The sequence below is a fragment of the Pantherophis guttatus genome, chromosome 3, assembly GCF_059756535.1.
Source record: "Pantherophis guttatus breed Tessera chromosome 3, ASM5975653v1, whole genome shotgun sequence".
NCBI lineage: Eukaryota > Metazoa > Chordata > Lepidosauria > Squamata > Colubridae > Pantherophis > Pantherophis guttatus.
Window position 1 is genome coordinate 128,512,034 of NC_142065.1, and position 20,493 is coordinate 128,532,526.

General features: G+C 38.1%; 1 protein-coding gene and 1 long non-coding RNA gene across 3 annotated transcripts in view; one reads left to right on the forward strand and one right to left on the reverse strand.

Annotated features, from left to right (window-relative positions):
- GABBR2 (gamma-aminobutyric acid type B receptor subunit 2) overlaps window positions 1-20,493 on the reverse strand; it is a 376,357-nt gene that overhangs the window by 348,406 nt on the left and 7,458 nt on the right. Inside the window, exon 1 of one of the 2 annotated variants that reach the window (XM_034411850.3) lies at window positions 5,173-6,471. The exons of the other annotated variant lie outside the window; for it this stretch is intronic. Within the exon in view, the coding sequence (XP_034267741.2) occupies window positions 5,173-5,472 (300 nt within the window). The 5' untranslated portion in view covers window positions 5,473-6,471. Of the gene's footprint in view, window positions 1-5,172; window positions 6,472-20,493 lie in introns of those variants that run through there. 2 annotated transcript variants of the gene reach the window in all.
- LOC117662428 (uncharacterized) lies at window positions 10,656-19,171 on the forward strand. Its single transcript, XR_015733581.1, has 2 exons — window positions 10,656-17,291; window positions 19,111-19,171. It is a non-coding gene; the product is annotated as an uncharacterized LOC117662428 (long non-coding RNA).

The following is a 20,493-nucleotide window of genomic DNA, read 5'->3' on the forward strand; positions in this document are numbered from 1 at the left end:
CGGAGGGAGAGAAGGGGATAGAATAGGGTGAGGATTCTGTGGGGCAAGCCTGGGGGAGAGAAGGGGATAGGATAGGAGATGTTTCTATGGGCAAGGCTGAGGGAGAGAAGGGGAGAGGAGAGGCCAATTGTAACTACTCATTAATTTTCAAGCTGTGTCAATTTATCAAGTCTGATCGCATAGTTTCGTAGCGGAGCACAGGCATTCAGCTAGTTAATAATATAGATATAATCCCAAGTAAATATTTCCTTATTAGATAAAAGATACTACATCTGGTTTCCTATGCATAGTTAACATTTTCATTCACTTATCTTTTTAAGAAATGTTTTTGAACCCAGACACCCAGAATTTGAACCCTAACTTCCAGAGTTCAGTATAAGTAGCAATGCTTTTCTGTTGTCTATTCTTAGTCAGTGTATAAATAGCAATAGCACTTAGACTTATATACTTCTTTACAGTGCTTTACAGCCCTCTCTACGTGATTTACAGAGTCAGCATACTGCCCCCAACAATCTGGGTCCTCATTTTACCGACCTCGAAAGGATGGAAGGCTGAGTCAATCATGAACTGCTGGCAGTCAGCAGAATTAGCCTGCATTACTGCATACTAACCACTGCATCACCACGACTCTTATGTCCAAGACTGGTCCTCCACTGATTGGAGTCACAGAATTCCCAGTCTTGAAATTACCCTGGTGCCTCATATGTAAAAACAACTACTACATCAATATTTGAAATATTCAATCAACTGAAATATAACCATTTAAATTACAACAGAGAAAATGCTAGAACATCTTATATTCTTGTAACATTATTTTATTTCCCAATCTTATTTCCTGCAAAAAGATTCCAAGAACAATTCTGTGCTGTTTAGGCAAGTTAATTTTTTTGCAAAATTATTAAATAATAATAAGTAGTCTATAGTTAGGAATGCAGCCTTCAAAATGAACAGGTTTCTTTCTTTTCTGGTGAGAGAAATAGCTTTTTTTTTTCTTTTATCTCCCCCCTCAGTAAATGACAACAAATAGATTGAACACTCAGTTCTCTTGAACATCAATCTGCGATTTCCAGCACTACCCATTGCTTGTGCTTATTTCTATCTACCTCTGAAATGACACAGCCTTGCCCAACCTGGATGCCTTCAGTCTGATCCAGGGCATTTATACAATGGCTTTGCTGGCTGGGGAATTCTAGTTATTGATCCACACATCTGAAGAATACCTACATTGTGGAGGCAAAATTGAACTTCGCTGCTGAAATAACTGTAGAGATAATATGGTATTGCCTTGGGAAAAACTATGTGATGGCTGTACTGTTACTAAAATATCCAATATACTAAGCCCATTCCTATATTCTTAACTCAGTGAAAATGGTAACTATCTTATAATCGTCTGACGGCTTTGCACTCTTGTACCTGATGCTTCATAAATCACATGCAGATCCTTTTCACTTTCCAGGTTCTAATAACTGCATGAGTAATCTCATTTGGGCCCAAATTTCTTAGAGAATCTTGTTATAGCCTTAGAAAAGTAATTTTTACAGCAGGGAGGAAAAAACTCAAGATCTATTGTACTTCCTCCTATCATGTTTTAAATCAATCTTCCATAGTCTAGCATCTGGTTGATGCATTGGTATTATAAATTCCAACATTCCCAACACTAGTTTGAGTATTTTAGAAACTACAATCTTATCTAGATTATTTTGATGTGAGCAAATTGTAAGGAACATTCCAAAGATGTAAATATTAATTTCCTAGATCATTGAAATTGCCATCAGCCTTCTATTGAACAGAAATTATTATTACAATAAAACTAAGTAGAATTATCATTTTTTACTCTAAAGCAGTTTTTCAACCTTAGCATTTAAGATGTGTGAACTTCAGCTCCCAGAATTGCTGAGGTTGAGAAACACTGCTCTAAAGGATGTTGCTATAGGTTCCAATTTGCTTATATGAATAAGGTAGCACCATGGTCAGCTCATTTGTGGCTTTTCTTTACAACTGCTCCATATTCCTACAGCTCTGCCATTTCTGCACAAAATAACCTTGAAATGTCTCATTTATAGGAACCCCACAGCATAGAATTGAAGTATTGATAGATAAATATTAAACACCCAGCCCAAATAACTGTTTATTCATTATTTTTAAAAGAACTAAACATACTGTATATATGAATAATACCTCACAAATAGTATTATGTTATAGAAACACAGAGTTAAGAAGTAACAGTGCCTTCAATGCTAAGTGATCAAAAACACAAAAAGAAGTTATTTCTCCTATCATGTCATTTTTCCTTCTGTTTATATCTAAATGGATTCTCACCTTGAAACAAAATCAATATAAAGAAGAAAATTATGTAAGAATCTCTACAAAGCTCGCATAAGATGACATGGTGTCACTAGTTTGAAGTCAGAGCCAACTGAATGAAGACCAACCTCTATCAATCATAATGTGTCACCATATCTATGCATGACAAAATTAAAATATCTGTGTTCTTCAAAGCTAAATAAAGTTCACAATTTCCTATATCACAACTAGATTTAAATAGAGCATTATTTCATGTGTGAATGGAGCTTTCAATAACTACATATCCATTTATAAACTCAATACCTTTTTAACCAGAAAATCTATGCTTCCTTTTTTTGAATATCTGCATAGCATGATTTCTGATTTTCTTTCCTACAATAACATGAATTTACTATTTAAAAAAATCAGGAATGTATGAAACAATTCAGAAGTTAAAAGCCTGTCTTGCTTTATGTTATTTCTTCCCCAGAATATTAAACAATGACAGTTTACAATGTAACCTTTCTTGGATTTGCATCCAGGGCTACAAATATTGTCTTTATGTATCTCACTGCTTTCAATGTTAATTAGTCTTACATAACTACATATAGATAAAAGTGGAAGATTGATATTAAAAATATTATTATTATTAAATTTAACCCAAGTGAGCTGTTCAAAGATCAATGATAGCTCTTCCTATGCTAGTTTAAAATCATCATTATCTGTATTTGAGTTTATTTGTTCATTTCAACATACAGTTGAGTGTGTGTGAAACATGATACTAAAAACTTTACAGTGTACATGAAGATAATCTGAGGTGATGTTAATAAAAGGTCCATCTCAGGGTTGTCTCTGTATGTATTCATGCATACTGACTGTAATTCGACACTGAAGTTATCAAGTGATGCATAGGAATTGGTTTTACTCTCCCTTTGCTAAAATCCCATTTTCCAAATGAAGATGAAAACATAGTGTTATGAATGTAACCTTAGGAAAATCTCACAGCTGTTTATTTGAACTTCAGATGAACATGGATATTATACACAGTTCAAAGCTTTTTAATAAAGCTTTTCTAAATTTGATATGAATAGAAAAATGTTCTATCTAAATATCTGCCTATCTCATTTTTAATCCTTATAATTTCATTTCCAAGTCATTTGCTCAAATGGGACAGAGATAATTTACTGGCAAATGTTCTATACTACACAAAAATAAGGACCATGGCCATTCCTACAAATCATCATTACCCATACGACCTTTCCTATTCAAAAGTCATGGCAATTGAAGATCACAGTTCTCCCTTTAATTGTTAACTCAAGAGAAAATGAGCCTCCAGCATTTATACCGTTGATAAAACAACCCATAAGAATAAGGGAAGCTTATTTGGTATCACTTAAGAAGAGTTAAAACCTTGAAATTCATCGGGAACTCTTATGGCAGGTACCTTGATAGAAAGCATCAGACCCAAGCATTACATAAGAAAATGCTGCCCCCTTCAGGCAAGGTCCAATATTGAATCAACATTTATTTGCCGCAAACACGTTCTCAGAAAACAATCAGCCTCCTATGTTTGCAGTGGGGGAAAAGCCACCCAATGATCGCACTTCATTTGGTCAATCCCACAACAACACTGAATTTAACCTAAGAACCTGCCTACTATGAATTCTGTACGGTCTGCAGCCATCGGCTTTCTCTCCCACTCTCTAAGCGCGCGGATGGGAAAACCAGCATTTACAAGAAGAATTATGCATGGCAGACATACTCCGAACCACGAAGAGAAAAACTGCAGGATTAACTCTTTCGGGGCTTGCGCTGAATAGAATTCACAACTAAGTATTTCAGCTGCCCATAAGTCTCACTACTTTTCTTCTGGGCACTCCATGTTCTCTGTATACTGTGTGTCGGGGCTAGAAATATGCACCTGCCGTCACATTAGCTATTTATTTGTGCGGCTGGAGGACAAGGAACGAGGGATGCCGCAAAAGAGGCATCACGTCCAAGGAGGGTAGTTGATGCTATTGCTCTGGGAAGCCGGAAGAGCCGGCATCTTCTCTCCTCCTCCTCTTCCTCTTCTACACTTTGGCACACACCTTTTACGAAAGATGGGCAAACCTTCTCCCGCATTCCCTCTCTGTCGGTTCCGCTTTCCTCCCGCCTTTAAGCACTAGAAATCCGACTTCCTTCTCGCCCTTCACGAGTTCACAGAAAGCATCAAGTGGCGCTCCAAGTACGCAAAGGCTGCAGCTCACCTCAGTTATGCAGGTGGCCAAGCGCCTGCTCCAAGCTCACCAACCACAAATCCCTGACGTGTCTCTGTTGCTTAAATAACAGGCGGCGCTTTCTCAATATTGCTAAAGCTGCAGGTTTAGTCAATGCTGCTGGGCCAGAGGCAGCTACCCGGAGGCGGGGGGGGGGGACAAGCCGTAAATGCTAAATTGCAGTCACAAAACAAGCGCGTGGGGGGGGGGGAGGAAGGAGTGCAAACAAAACCTGAAGTGACTCCCTATAAAGCGACCGGAATTCGTTCCCAACGACTTTTCTGCTTCACATTATTCCCATTGGCGGCCGACCACAGTTGCAGGAGCAGATGGTCATAACAACACTCTGGGGAGAGATAACCTACACCAGCGCGGCTCCGTTTTGAACAACTGGAACCCTTTCCACGTTCATTTCCCTTCCCGTGTTAGGAGTCTCGGTATTTCTCTCCGAGGCCAACTCCTGCCGTACGAAGTGGCATTATAAAAGCCAAGTGGCAAGGACGCACAACCACAGACCGGCATCCCATCGGCCCCGTATCTCACAATCAAGGACAACGACGTTTCCCTCCCAATCCAATGCCGAAAGGCGCCCGGCGCTGGCCACCCAGCGAGTTGCCTTCCCCTCGCTCACCTCAGTGTCGTAGTAGCGCAGGTCCAGAGAGTAGGGGTTGAGCAGCGATTCGTTGAGGATCTGCTCCATTGCCAATTGCATAGCCGGTAGGACCCCCCGGCCGATCTTGCCCTTCTCCACCGAGTCGCTCAGCGGCATTAAGCCCATGATGGCGATGGGGGTCGTAGGGGAAGAAGCGGCGTTGGGGGGGAACCCCGCCAGTCCCCGAGAGTTGCTCCGCGCCCAAGCGAAGGAGAACAGCGGCAGGAGAAGCAAGGCGGAAGGGATGGCCGCGCTCGGCCGCCAGGGCAAGGCAGGCATCCTGCGGGGGAACGTCAGGGGGAGAGCAGGAGCGGGGCGCCCGCTGCCCTCCGCCGAAGAGAGGGGAAGGGGCGCGCGCGCTGCGGCCCCCTCGGTACGATCCTCCCGGCAATGGCGCCTGCTCTTTCCTCGGGGTGGCTAAAAGGCAACCACTCTGAAAAGCAGCAGCGGTAGCGGCGGCGAAGCAGCCGCCGCCGCCACCCCCTTCCTCCCACCCCCAGTCCAACAAGAATGAGAGCACCTTCTCAGCCCCTCACTCAACCACAGCCAGGCTGGGCCAGGGCGCCCTCAGGCTTCTTGGCGCAGGATCCCAAGCCGGCGCGTAAAAGCCAGGAGGACCGAGGGGAACATGGGGGTAGGGAGTAGGGGGGAAATCTTCGCTCTTCCAGGCTGGGGAGGCTACTGCCGCATTCCCCCGGAGCCTTCCCGACGCCGTGTTGGTCGCTGCTGCTGGTGCTGCTGCTGCTAGTGCTGCCGCCGCCGCGGCCGTTGCTGCAAACAGACACCGCGCCACACCACACACGGCGCGCACAAGTGGCGCGCACAACCGGCGAAAAAGAAAGAGGCAGGCGCGGCAGCTCCGGAATATGGGAAGCCGGAGTCCCTTCGCGGACTCGCCCCTGGTGTGCTGTCACTTGGCTTCGGTCGCTCGCCTGGGTCCGCCTTTCGTATCCGAGACAGGGCTCCTTTCCTTGCCGCCACCGCTGCTGCTGGTGGTGGTGGTGCCGCTGCCGCTGCTGTCGCCGCCGCTGCTGCCGCTGCTCCTGCTTGGGAACGTGTTCCTACGCGCTACCACCGAGGAGACGACACCGACAAGAGACGCGGGAGGTGCAGGGTTTGGGCACGTCCAATAGCCCATTGGAAGGCGGAAGTGTGGGGGGGGGGTATTGGAGGGAGAGAAGACGGCGTGGAGGTGGGGGGGGGTGGAGACCAAAAGGAAAGGTTCGGCAGGGGAGGGAGGGGGGCACCGCGTCCGTTCCCTTTCCTCGAAGCGTTTGTGTGCTGAAATGCCCTCCCTCTGATTCGCAGGCGCGCCCCCGCCCGCGCGCGCGCAGGCACGCTCGGACGATTCCCTTAAGTTAAAGGGCAGGCGCTGAGGGGCATTTGGAAGAGGCTGAGGTGCCCGGCTGCCACACGCAGCTGTAGACCTTGAAAAGGTTCTCTCTCAGCTGTCGGAATCCCTCAAGAAGAAGATCGGTGGCTCCTTCGCGTCCGCGGAATACAGAGAAGCCAAGGACGCGAAAGTGTGAAGCTGCCTGTTGGCTCTGACAAGGCTTTGCCTAGCTTAGCGCTGCCTTCACAGAAGCCGCCGATTGCAACCCGGGGAGGTACGTATTTTGTGATCTGTCAGGGGGTTTGGCGGTCCTTTCCGCCTCCTTTTGTCTTGCTTGGTAAGGGCAGGTAGCCAAAAGTGCAGGTAAATGGAGCTTGGTGTGGGCTTGGTGAGTTTCATCCCAGCTTGTCAGATCACACATTCCTGATTAGCTTTGGTTTGGGCAGTAAGAGCTCTACAATTTATGTCACTGGAGACTTGGAAATATTTAAATTCTATTTTTAGATAAATTAAAGGTTAAAAAATAGTGTACCAAGCTTTCAGTCTTCCAGTCCAGTGAGATAAATGCTGTGAAACTCAAAGGTTTGGACTCATTTTAGGTAAGTAAGTGCTTCCACGATTAAAAATAATGGCAAAGATTGAACCTGAATATTTCTGCAGGAAAACTGTATTAGTATCTTCTGTATGTTTAAGATCCTTGGTTATATGCCACAGAAGACATATGTAACTTGAATCCTACTAAGCCCTGCTCTGTATACCATCTGTGTACTGAGATCTATGACTCAGTCCCCACTTTTCTTTCTTTCTTTTTTTAAACAACTTTACAAAAGTCTGTGATGAGCCAACAAACAAGCTGTGCTGCTGTCCCACATAGAGCAACAAGCCCATCTACAGATTACAGACAATTTACACTGCTCAGAGCTAGTAGAATAAATTTGATACAAGTATTCCTCCTGCATCCCTTGGCAGAAAACATCCAATAATTCAAATAGCTATCTTAGGAAGATATCTGCCTCGTTTTGCCTAATTATAATACTGTGTTGCCATCAAATATTCAGTTGATGTTAAATGATTGGCTCCCAGTTTTCACAAACCTGATCATTTTGTGAGGTTCTGAGGAAACTGCACATGATTTCAACCTTAGCCCTTTTCGCCATACTCCATGACTTAAAAGGCTGTTTCCATTTCCAAAAAGATTATGTCATTAAGGAGCAAACTCATGTTTTCCATGTTAGTTGGATACCATGTATAACTGACACCTGGAATTATTTTTAGCTTTGCATATGTTAACTACATCGTTTGTGATTCAGATATTTTTATTTTTCAGACCACTTGGCTTCTCTATTACTTGATGCTGTTTATTTTTATGTCAATTTTCTCTATTAAAATTCCTATTAAAATAGATTACATTCCCCAGTTTCCTGATGTGCTCTCTCTCTGTCTCTCTGTCTCTCTTTCTCTCTGTATGTACATGTGTTGGTATATACATATGTATAAGAAACCAAGTAGACAAGCAATCAGGACAGAAGTCTGAATCTAACTTGGAGCATTTTAAAAATGGAGAGCTATCGTTATAAATTGTGTCAGATGGAGGATTACTTGACATCAAAACAGTCTCCAACTCAGTATTCAAATTATCAAGGATGAAATGTGAATCTGTAAAAACAGTTTGTGCCAGAAATGGTTTTTTAACATATTGATTGATGTTACGGATTGTAGGTCGAAATATTCTGAAACTACAGGTAGGTCCTTGATAGTCTACTGTATTGTTTAATTGTATATTTAAATCACATTGCATGAATAAAAATACATTTTCAGTAAACCATGTATTTATGTATTTGAAATTAGCACAGTGGAGTGCAGTTTTAAGTAGGAGGTTTGGTAGTAGCCATTCAGTTTAGCCAAAAGAAAGTTCACATGTTGATAGCAATAAGTCTTTATCTGATGCAGCAAAAAAAGTTGATGCAATTAATGAATTGTTCATTGTTAAGATGCTACAAGATTTCTTGTTGTTTTTTAAAGAATGAAACCCATTAATTAAAAAACAATATGGGGTTCTGGGTTATCTTGAAGATTAAGACATTTATTGGGTAAATGCTTTTATGAACTGGAGTCTGCTTGATTAAAAGTGTATTTAATTCTAACAATAATGCCCATCTTTGTCAAATATAAAAGGGTCTTTCGTGAACAAAGGTTATCAGCATGTATTTTCCAGAAAAGTATCTTCCTTTTATAGTTTGCTACTATGCCTTTACAGACAATCCATCTCCAGCAATAAGACTTTGCAAGTGGATTATTAGTAATGAACCTCATTCTTTATTTATAATGCTACTGCTTATGAATGCAAGTTGACTCACAATTTCTCATGTATTTCCAAAGATCTTTAAAGAGCATTATAAATGTATTCTTGCTTTAGTATTATGTCATTGTTTGACTGATAGCATTACAAATGTCTACACATATAATGAACTCAACAAGAATTAGAAGATAAGCCATGGAAAATAATAAGCTATTTTCAACAAATAAGATTAATTTTTTTAAAAAGTAGATACTAAGAGCAAAGTAATATTAAATAAGAGAAAATTGGAATATGATTAAACATTGAAATGGAAAATTCAGTACATTATACAGCCCTGAATACACACACACACACACTATATGCTGACAATGTTGACAACAAGAAGGAATGGCAATGAACAAAACATAACTTTTAGAACAAGAAACTCTGTTAAATTTAATCCCTTCAGAATAGTTTTTCAGGAAAGAGCAAATCATGAAAGACAGTTCTTTAGGCATGAGCAAAATTCTGCTAACCTTTATTGTGAATTCCAGTCACACATTCTATGTATCAATCACTATACCTACTATAGTATACTATAGCTATACTATACCACACAGTTTGTGTTATCCATAATTATGTAAATGCTATTCTCCAAAGCACCTGAAGGCAAGACAAGAAACCATGGATAGAAACTAATCAAGGAGAGGACCAACCTAGAAATTTCCTGACAGAACAATTAATCAGGAACAACCTGTCTCCAGAAGTTGTGGGTGCCCCAACACAAGGTTTTGAAGAAGAGACTGGACAATCATTTGTCTAAAAATGATATAGGTTTGCAGTTGGCAGGTTCACTGCCTGAGCAGGGGGTTGAACTAGAAGTCTTCCAAGAACCCTTCGAACTCTTCTATTCTGTTATTTATTGAGCACCCAAAATCAATCTTAGTTTTAATAATTCACTATTAATTGTAAGAATGGTGATTGTACAGCATTATATTTCTTGAATTCTTAATGTTACGGGTAATCCTAAACTTACTGTCACAATTGGGACTGGATATCAGTTAAACAAAGTGGTCATTAAGCAAAATGTTACATGACTGCTTCACTCAATGTCCACAATCCCAGCACTCCCAGTTACTCCCCATAAAACTGTAGTTGTTAGTTTTATGTTTACTGATATTTTAAAAATAATAGCTTTGTCCTAAAATAACAAAGAGAAGCAAATTTTCCTTTACCATGGTAAGGGAATTATTACCATGGTGGTAATAATGTTATAAATACAATTTAATATCATAAGCTGCCCAGAGTCACCCTGTGGTAAGATTGCAGGTCAATAGAGTTTATAAGTAAGTAAGTAAGTAAGTAAGTAAGTAAGTAAGTAAGTAAGTAAGTAAGTAAGTAAGTAACTAAGTAACTAAGTAACTAAGTAACTAACTAAGTAAGTAAGTATCCAAAGGCCACTTGGAAATAACATTGATATCTTTTAGCTTGGAAACATTTACCCAGACATCTACTGAGATAGATAGATAGATAGATAGATAGATAGATAGATAGATAGATAGATAGATAGATAGATGTGTGTGTGTGCATGTGGTGTGTGTGCGCATGCGCACACCAGTGGTGGGTTCCTCCCGGTTCCTCCCGGTTCCGTCGAGCCGGTAGCGGTGACAATATGATGTCACCGAACCGGTTCTGCCCCCTCCGACCCCTGAACCCCCCCTGCCCTCCCCCGCCCACCCCCAGCGTTATTCTTACCTTTTATTTGGCCCCACCCCCAATCTATTGCTGCCTCCTGAGTCCCAGCTGATGGCTAGAGGGGAAAAAACTGTTTAAACTGTTTAAACTGTTTAAACCACGGGGCTTCAAAGGGCCGCCCTACAGATGATCAGTGTTAATAGAAAACAAATGAGTATACCGGTGCCTGCAAAAATACATGAGTAGATCAGTGCCTGCAAAAATACATGAGTAGACCAGTGCCTGCAAAACTACATGAGTAGATCAGTGCCTGCAAAATACATGAGTAGATCAGTGCCTGCAAAAATAAATGGGTAGACCAGTGCCTGCAAAAATTAATGGGTAGATTGGTACAGCCTGGTAGACCAGTACCTCTGCTAAATCTGAAATAATTATCACATGACAATCAAGCCACGCCCATAAAATAAGCCACGCCCACAGAACCGGTAGTAAAAAAATTTAGAACTCACCCCAGGCGCACACGCATGTGCATATATTACAATATTCTTCCAAAAAAATCCCCCAAAACTGGACATAACCAAACCATATTTGTTAATATACTCATTTTTCTTATCACACCATTACAGAAAATCTATCATCCATCCGTTCTGATTATTCTTTAAAGAGTCCAATAAGTATAAAATTCTTTGATAGATTAACTTCAGTTTCAACTCCAAAGAAACAAAGAACATTGTTTTGAAAAACTTGAGATTCTTTTGTAGTCATTATTGGATGTAGTAACTCTTTATTCCATAAATTATATTCATAATTTCAACTTTTACAATATTTTTCAATTTTGGATATAGTTTCAAAATTAATTTATTTTAGAAACAAACTCAGTCTAAAATAAGTCTGGCTTCTTTCAGATAGTTAAAATGCCTAACCCATATTTAAATCATTCTTAAATTAATTATCTTGCCATTTATATATATTGGGCAGAGAGAATTATGTCTCTAGTTATTGAAAATCCTCAAACATCAGTACAAACTGATTGACATAAAGTAGCTATTCAGACTTCTGATGAGCAACATGGAAAGCCAGAAGTCCTGCTGAAACAGGACAGTATTTTAGCAGAAATCAGTGGCTGGATACTGGATCCTAGACAGCAAAATCTCTCTGCAGAAAGGAGAGATTGAAATAGCCCATGCACCCTCCAGATGGCCATTTCTTGTGAAACCTCAAGACAATGAGGTTTTGCAGTTATAAGCCAACTGCAAAACCTCAATTTCTCACAAGGAATGGACATCTGGAGTATGCATAAGTCAGGTGGCTGGGAGTTGAGCGATACTATCTAAGCTCACAATCATAACTCGGCCTTTTATAAACAAAAAGTTTGACCACAGACATTTCTTAATCATTTTTGAATTATTATTATTGCTTTGGAAATATTAAGAACCTTCAGAATTGCAAGTTTGTATTGCATTCATTGGGTTAGTCTCCTCCTTAGAGAAGTTTTAAACATGATATTAAGGCTCTGGAAATATTTCTTTTTTAATAAATAGCAAACGGCTGTTTAGAATGTTGATTTTAGAAAGTTAAAAACAGACTAAGGGTTCAGATGGATTTGGAATTTAGATATAAAATTAATTATAAAAATCCTTCCTTTAGGAAAGTGTGGTTGTTTGGGTTCTTTAGAAAGAACTAGAAGAAAATACAATTAAAGGAGAATACTTAAATTTGACTTGTTAACTAATAATGGAGCAAAATATTTTAACAATGGATGTTTCGAAGGCTATTGTAATAGAATGTGTGAATGAGCTGGTGAATGCCTAGGAAAAGAAATGCTGCCTAGGAAGAAATCAAACAGGAAATGCAAAAATCTCCAGTGATTTAAAAGCCAGAGAAAGAAACTTAGGAAGGACCTGCCATAATGGATGAAGCAGTTAAAAGTGGCAATGGGAAGTTCATACTTTCATAGTTGCAGATTCTGTTAATGTAGCCTTAAAGTAGACTTAGTTCATTTAGTATGTTTCCTGATTGGTTTATTTGGGAGGACTAACAGATATTTTTGACCAATGGACTCAGAAATTAATTTTAAGAATATGTGATACAAGACATGATGGTATCCATCCACATCAGATAGATGGTGTGTTAATGAAGTTACAGAAAAAGAACAAGCTGAGCTGGGTAAGATTGAAATTGATTGGAATGTGGATTTAAATATAAGAATTTTTAAGAATGAGGTGAAAAAGTGATATACTGAAATGAAATCAATTGATATTTTAACATTTAAAGAGGACATACAAATATCAAACCAGCAATTTATTTGGATAATATTTTCTTACCAGACCTTCAGAAGAAATCTTTTAAAGTCTTGAAATATTTTCTGAAAAAGGACAAAAAAATGAGAATAAAGCAAGTTCTAAGATGGTATTTGAAGGGAATAAAAGTTATGATTGTTAAAAGTGCAGGGAAAGAATTTAGAGTTATCTTATTTGATCAAGATTAAAATACATATTTACTTATTTCTGGTAATCCTTAAGGAACTAACTTTAGGGCCTGGCCTAACTTTCTCCCTCTTTTTAAACATTTTTAATATTTTTTTTAAAAAAATAGTATTTTTAATAGTCAAAAGTTTAAATTTGTTTTAAATTGATTGGGTTTTAAATTTGTCTGGGCCAAATTATTTAATTTGATTTTATCTCTGCTTTTTAAATTTTGTATGTATGTATTTTATTGTTGGCTGTTCACCACCCTGAGTCCTTTGGGAGTAGGGCGGTATATAAATCAAATAAAAAGAAAAAAAAGAAAAGAAACTAGTGCTGGTAAAGAATGAAGAGTGTTTGGGATTTTGTTTATAGTTAAGAAATGAGACATGGGATAAAGAGAGTATTTGCTGTATTTTAAGAAATGGGGATAAATTACTAAAATTGTTTATACTTGTGATGAACATGCTTTTTTCCTTTCTACACTTTTTATTTTTTCTTATTATTCTTATATTTATTTTTTCTCATTGTAATTTTTTTCTAAAAAATATTACAAGAAAAGGTTTAAGGTAACTTATTCTATACTCTGCCCATACTTTTTCATAGAACATTTTCCCTGTTTTAAAAGGAGAGGTTTTCGATAAAGTTAAATGTTCAAGAGATTCAGCATTAAGATCGACTCTACATTACAGTAAAGCCCAAGATGTCTAGCTTCATTAAATCAATAAATTAAAGAACTCTGGTCACATCCATGAAATGTCAAGTATACTACCAAGCTGTACTCAAGCTACAACCGGTCGCTTAATAACTCCCCAAAGCTACTTATGACCCATTTTCAAAGTTACAAAACACACACACCTTGCACTTACATGATCACATTTTGGGTTCTTGCAATTGGCCTACCTTTATGGCTATTTGCTGCATTCTATGGTCATGTGACTGAAAATTATAGCCTTTTTTGCGGATTTCTGGCATTTACATCTGGTTTCTGGCAACAAATGTACATTGGGGAAAAATGATTCATTTAACAATTGCAACATTTGCTTCATGACCATGTCTTCTCCTCTCCGCTTCCCATTTCATCCTAATTTATTCTAGCCACTCTATGCTCCTGAAAGCTTAGGCTCTTTAATAAAATTTGATAATTGGAAAAGGTGCTACCAGACTCCTGGGATATGTGTGTATGATTATTTTTTTATGAAGGACAAAGATATATTATTCTCAAATCTGGAAATTTTTTGCGTATCTGCTTCCAAAATAATATTTCCACCAAGTCATTCTGTCTTTCTTTTTCTTTCTAACATTCTAAGATTTCCTTGTTGTCTTTGACTATATTCTTTGCAATTAACTTTTTTCTTATACATTTTATGCAGTATTTTTCTCTCATCCTCATATTTTTCAGCAATCAAATTTATATGCATGCTTTTTCATAATTCCCAGTAGGGTAACTACATTTTTTTTTTTACCAACAATCAGAATAGGCCTGGTATTTTATTTCATTATAAAAGCATACACTTCTGTGAACCGCAACTAATCAGATGCATATAAAATTGCTTATGCTTTACTGCAATGGCTTATGCTTGGTTTACAGTACGGTACCGTAGGCTACCATTGCAATCCTCCTACAATGATCACTCTGTAACATAATTCTCCCTGTTCCAACATCCTTTTTCTATATACCCACTTTCTATTCTCATTCTCATTTCTATATACCCACTTTCTATTCTCATTCTCAGTTCCCACATCCTTTTTCTATATACCCACTTTCTATTCTCATTGTGTTGGGAAATTAAATACAGTATATTTTAACATTTTCTCATATAGGACCCATGCATTTTCATACTTTTTTCCTGCAGTTATTCTACTGTGACTTCATGTGCTTCATACTCTCTGTTTCCTTTTCTTCTTACCTCTCATCACTTTTGTATCCATCTCTAAGTCTTACAGCTTTTGCTATATACAAGGGAATAATCCTTTCAGATCTATATTCATTCCTTTCCCATGTGTAGGTAATGGGAACACCATTCTTGTTCAGTCTTGGATCTTCAAATGGCTCAGTCACTTTTTCCATATTCTCGTGTCTCATCTTTTCATGAGTTACAAACTACAGAATTCTTTTTTCCATGGATCTCATGCTTTTGAGAATGTTGCAGTTTTCCCCAAAATCTCATGTATGGTTTCTTCTATAACTGCCATTCACTGGAGCATAACACCAACTCATAAATTCCAATTTTTATATTTACCTATTTTCCCTCAGGGACGCGGTAGTTCAGTGGTTAAGTCACTGAGCTTGTCGATTGAAAGTTTGGCAGTTCTGCAGTTCGAATCCCTAATGCCATGTAACGGGGTGAGCTCCCGTTCCTTGTCCCAGCTTACTATCTCACCAGCACTGGCAGAAGAGTTGCAGGCCCTTCAGCCAAGGAATTTAAAATGGCAGGGTCCAGGCTGGCTCCTGCCATTTGGAAGATTTTACCCCCTGAGGTGAGATTGGTTTCCATCCTCCTGACCTTCTGTAGAGCTTGAAAACCTGGCTCTGCCAGATGGCCTGAGGCCCTAATGGGAGAGCATCACATTTGAGGTGGTTGATGAATTAAGAGGCAAACCCACCTCCCCCCTGCACATCCAGTTCCCTCCCTCCTCATTTTTTAATTATGATTTTATCTGCATTGGGGCATCTATTTTTATTGTTTCAGAGACATTTATATGTTATGACTTTAATTTTTTAGGCCGGGTGCCGGCAACCCTCAGCTCCGGAGCGGCATGCAGCTCTTTTGTCCCCCTGCTGTGGCTCCTTGTCAGCTGAACCCACCACTGGCTGGCCCTGCCCTTTGCCTTCCCCTCCCAGTCACTCCTCGCCTGATCTGAGAAGGTAAGGGTGATGGCAGGGAATAGAGACTCACTCCATATTTCAGAGCGGGAGTGAATTGCTCCTGTAAATGCCTTATCTCGCAGGTGCTTCTTCTGGCCCTTATTGGTGTTGCGCGCACCTTGGTCGCTTGGAGAGACACGCAACTTGCTCTCAGCCCCAAGACACTGGCCCAGCCTGGCTGCAGCCGATGTTCCACATCAGACACACACACAGAGAGATACCTGTTTCCCACAGAAAAGAAAATACCAGGAGCCACAAAACCTGGGTAGGCGTGGCTAGGGGGGTGTCATGTAACTGGGTGGGAGTAAGTAACATCGAGTTGGCCATGTCCATCAAGGTTTTGTGGGTCCTGATGTTTTCTTTTCTGTGGGAAACGGGTCCAAATGGCTCTTTGAGTGTTTAAGATTTCAGACCCCTGTTTTAATCTGAAAGTCACTGTTTGTTAAGAGAGGGATGGCAAATAAATTTAACAAATAATAAATTTAATAAATAAATAACATACCAGTTCATTAAGTGACTGTTTGAAGTTACAATAGTACTCAAAAGAGTTATTTATGACCGTTTTTCACATTTATGACCGTTGCAGCATCCTTGGCAGCTTGATTCATATTTATGACAATTACAATGCCCCAGGAATATGTGATCACTTTTTGTGACCTTCTGACAAGCAAAGTCAATGGGGAAGCCAGTTTCACTTAACAATTGCACTGATTCATTTAACAACTGCAACAAGAAAGATTGTAAAAGGAGGCAAAACTCACTTAACAAATATCTCATTAGCAACAGAAATGTTGAGCTCAATTGTGGTCAGAAGTTGAGGACTAGCTGTAAGTAAATTCATCCACAATTTCTTGCTCTGTCCATATACAATTATGCAATTTATTATTAATTGTGTCCTTTTCATGATCTCTTTCATGTTATCCCCTAGTTTCTATGTTATACTAAGTGAGTAACTAAACATAAGCACAAGTAATTGAAATAATCACACATTCTTTTCTTGTTAACCTCATTATTTCACTTTTCTTGCTCTGTAGTTTGTGTTGTCAGCCAAGAATCCTGTCCTCTCTACGTGTAAAATGCAATGCTATTAATTCTGCTATCACATTAGTGAATAATCACAAAATCAAATTACTAAATTAATTGTCAGGTGCAATGTATCATTTTTTTCATTACTAGTTAGTCTAAGATTCTTTGCAGAACTGAGCTTAGTGTATTCTGTATTTGTGACAGTAGGAAAACAATTGTTTGAAAATGATTGTACTTTTAAAACTTACTGTTGATAAAATTGTTACTGATAATTTTCTAGTATCTTAGATTTCACAAGGTTGAAGTACAGGGAGTGTACAGTTTTATTGTTGAATCAGGTGATGAATATCCTCAAATATTCCCTGTTGGTCAAGGAACTTCAGAGCCTTCTCTGTCACAGCATCTGCCATCTGGAACATCATAACCCCAGAGGTAAGATCTGCCTCATTCTTTTGGTCTTCCTTAAAGGCCTTAAAACGTGGCTCTGGGGCCCAGATGGGGCTTGTCATCCTGGAGGTACTTTCTGGATTAAAAGATCCCATCTCTCCTCTGTTGTATGCCCCTGCCATCTAAGCTATTTTTTGTTAATTATAATTAATTTACTATTTTAGTGTTTTATTCTTTTATAATATAATTTTATTGTACACTGCCCATGCAGTAATCGCAAGAACAAGATGAATGGTGAATAAATTTAATAAATAAAATTAAAAAAGAAATAAGTATATTTTAATTATGTGACTCCCAGAGAGATTAAATTGAGATTGTTTTTTTGTCCATCTCCACTGTCTAATGTGTGCTAAACGCCTAAATTCTCTTCAGAAATAAGAGGCTTTTTTAGGAAGACATAAAGGAGAATTGGAGGACATAGAAATGGAGTTTTCTGAGGGAACTATTCAACAGTCACAACAAATGCAATAAAACAGAGTTCCCCAACCTTTCCAGTTTTACAGACCAGCAGGGGGGAGAGGGGATTGTTCCATGTGAGTTGAGGGCAAGCACAGGCACACACAGCTCCATTTGCATGAGTGGCATGCATACATGCCCACCACTCACACAAATGGAGCGCATGTGCATGTGCTCGCCCACTGCTCGTGCCATTTCTGTGGCCCGATTGCAAACACCTCACAGCCCACTTGTGTGCCGTGGAATTGCCTATTCCAATTGGAACAGAAATTGGAAAAAGATGGTATTGAATATTTAGGCACCACAGATAAGGACTTTTCTAAACTTTTGGTCTCAGTATGGATTACAGATATTTAACATGAAATATACTGAAAGTGGAGCAAATGTTCCTGGAAAAAAAGAAAAAATTAATTACTTGAAAAAATTAAAGCATTATTTGCCTACAAAAGACTCATATCAGGAAAAAAAATGATATTAAAATTATTTAATTTATAAGTCCTTGGGTAAAGACTTAATTTTAAATGACATTTAAAAAGAGGAAAAATGTTGTTTTTGCATATTAATATATATGGGGTTAAAAATATGATCCTGCATGTTTATGCCCCAAATGAAAATAAAGTGGCTTTTTATAAACAACACATGAAAAGAGTAATGGACTTTTCTTAAGAAAGTTGGTGCTTGATGGGGGATTGGATTGGAGTGGTCTTCTACAACTGGATCAAATTTTATTCAGGGTAAATTATTGAAAGTTTTATTTGATTTGATGGACAATTTAGGATTGATTGATTTAGATACTATGGTTGGTTTATAAATACTGAAGAAAAAAAGAAAATGATATTGAAATTACAAGAAATACTGTATTGACAAATAATGTAGACATACAAAAACATTTTATCAATGTTATTCTAATTAGTATAAAGGACATGATATTACTTCAGAGAAAATAATAAATATCTTAGAATACAAAATTGATCAAGAATCATAAAAGAACAAAGACAAATTATGAATGAACCAATAACAATAAGGGAAGTTTTAGAAACAATTACAAAAAATAAATAATAGATGGACTATAAGGGATTTGAGGATAAACTCTTACAACCTTTACAATAAAAATTAAGTCTATTCTACAGGGAGGAAAAATGCCAAAGAAAAGGCTAATATGATGTTATAAACATATAAAGAGGGACAAGATTTCACTTCAGCAAGAAATTATAGAACAATGGAATAATGACTACAATTTTAGCTGAAAGGCTGAAAATAACTTGCAAGAATTCATTCATGAGGATCAATGTGAATTTTTACCTAAAAGACAATTGAAGAATAATATTAGAACTGTCTTGGCTTTCAGAAATAATAGGTGAAACTTTTGAATTAGATCCTAAAATATTCCTCCTGGGAATTCTGAAGACGGAAATGGGAAAAAAGAAGAAATACCTAGCAGTGCATATAACAACAGCAGCAAGAATCTCTTTTGCTCAACAATGGAAAGAGAAAAAAATACCAACTAAGGAACAAGTAATCGGTAAAATAATGGAATGTGCCGAGATGAATAAGTTAACGTTGGAAATCAATGACAGAGAAGATACTGATTATTATAGCGTGTGGGACAAGTGGTACGGGTGGTTAGAGAAGAGGAAAATGAAATAAAAAAAAATGAAAGAGACCAGATTGAGTACAAGAAATAGTTAAATGATATAGTAAGAGAAGATGTACCGCAGATTGTAGAAAGTAAAATGAAGTAAGGAAAAGTTACATGGGTAAGCAAAAGATATGACTTATGTATTTATTAATTTACCTTTAAAGACCCATTATATATATATACATTAAGAATGATATAAGTACATACTTATATACCATGTAATTGAGTAGCAAAGATTATCTATATGTACATACATCTGTATTCTTATTTATTTCCTTTTCCTATACTATGTAACTGGATGGACAAAAACTGTATTATTATAATTTCTTAACAATAAAATATATTAAAAAAAAAAAAAGAACTGTCTTGGATATTTTGAAATATTTGGAATAACATAATAAAAAATAAGCCATATTGATCTTTTTAGATGCCCTTGACAATTTGAGCCAGTCTTTACTGTTTTTTGAAGCATGGAGTAAATAAAAATACTGTGCAGTATTAGAATTTTCTCAACGGGAATGTAAAATAAAATCAGGAGATTTCACAATAGAAGAATATATTTGTCAATGGTTTTCTTATATACCAATTATCAGGTTTAAAGAAGATAAAATATTTTATGGTTTTGAACAATGTAAGACTGAGTTTATAATACAATTACAACAGGCACTATAAATACCACACAAAGAACAGCACACACTCTGCTAGAGAGAAGTTCCCTGAAGGTGGGCTCCAGGCCTCCAGCACGAGTCTGAAAGCTTGGAAGACAAAACCTCTGGTCCTGGTGACTGACTCAGATTGGACCCTGCAACATTATCCTGGGATATGTATATTCACCTTCATTCGTATAACAGAATTGTGTACTAATGATGAACATGTAACTCCTAGCAGGTATAAACTTTTGCTGAAATATGAGACAGAAGAAGAAGTTAGTGAGAGAATGTATGATCAAATGGATCAAAAAAATTGGTTAAATATACCTATGAGAAATATCTGGTTGAAAGGATTGAAATTTACATTATGTTCTAAATGTAAAGAGAATGTTTATAAAATGTATACAATAAAATGGTTTTTTTTTGTAAAAGGTTATATTTT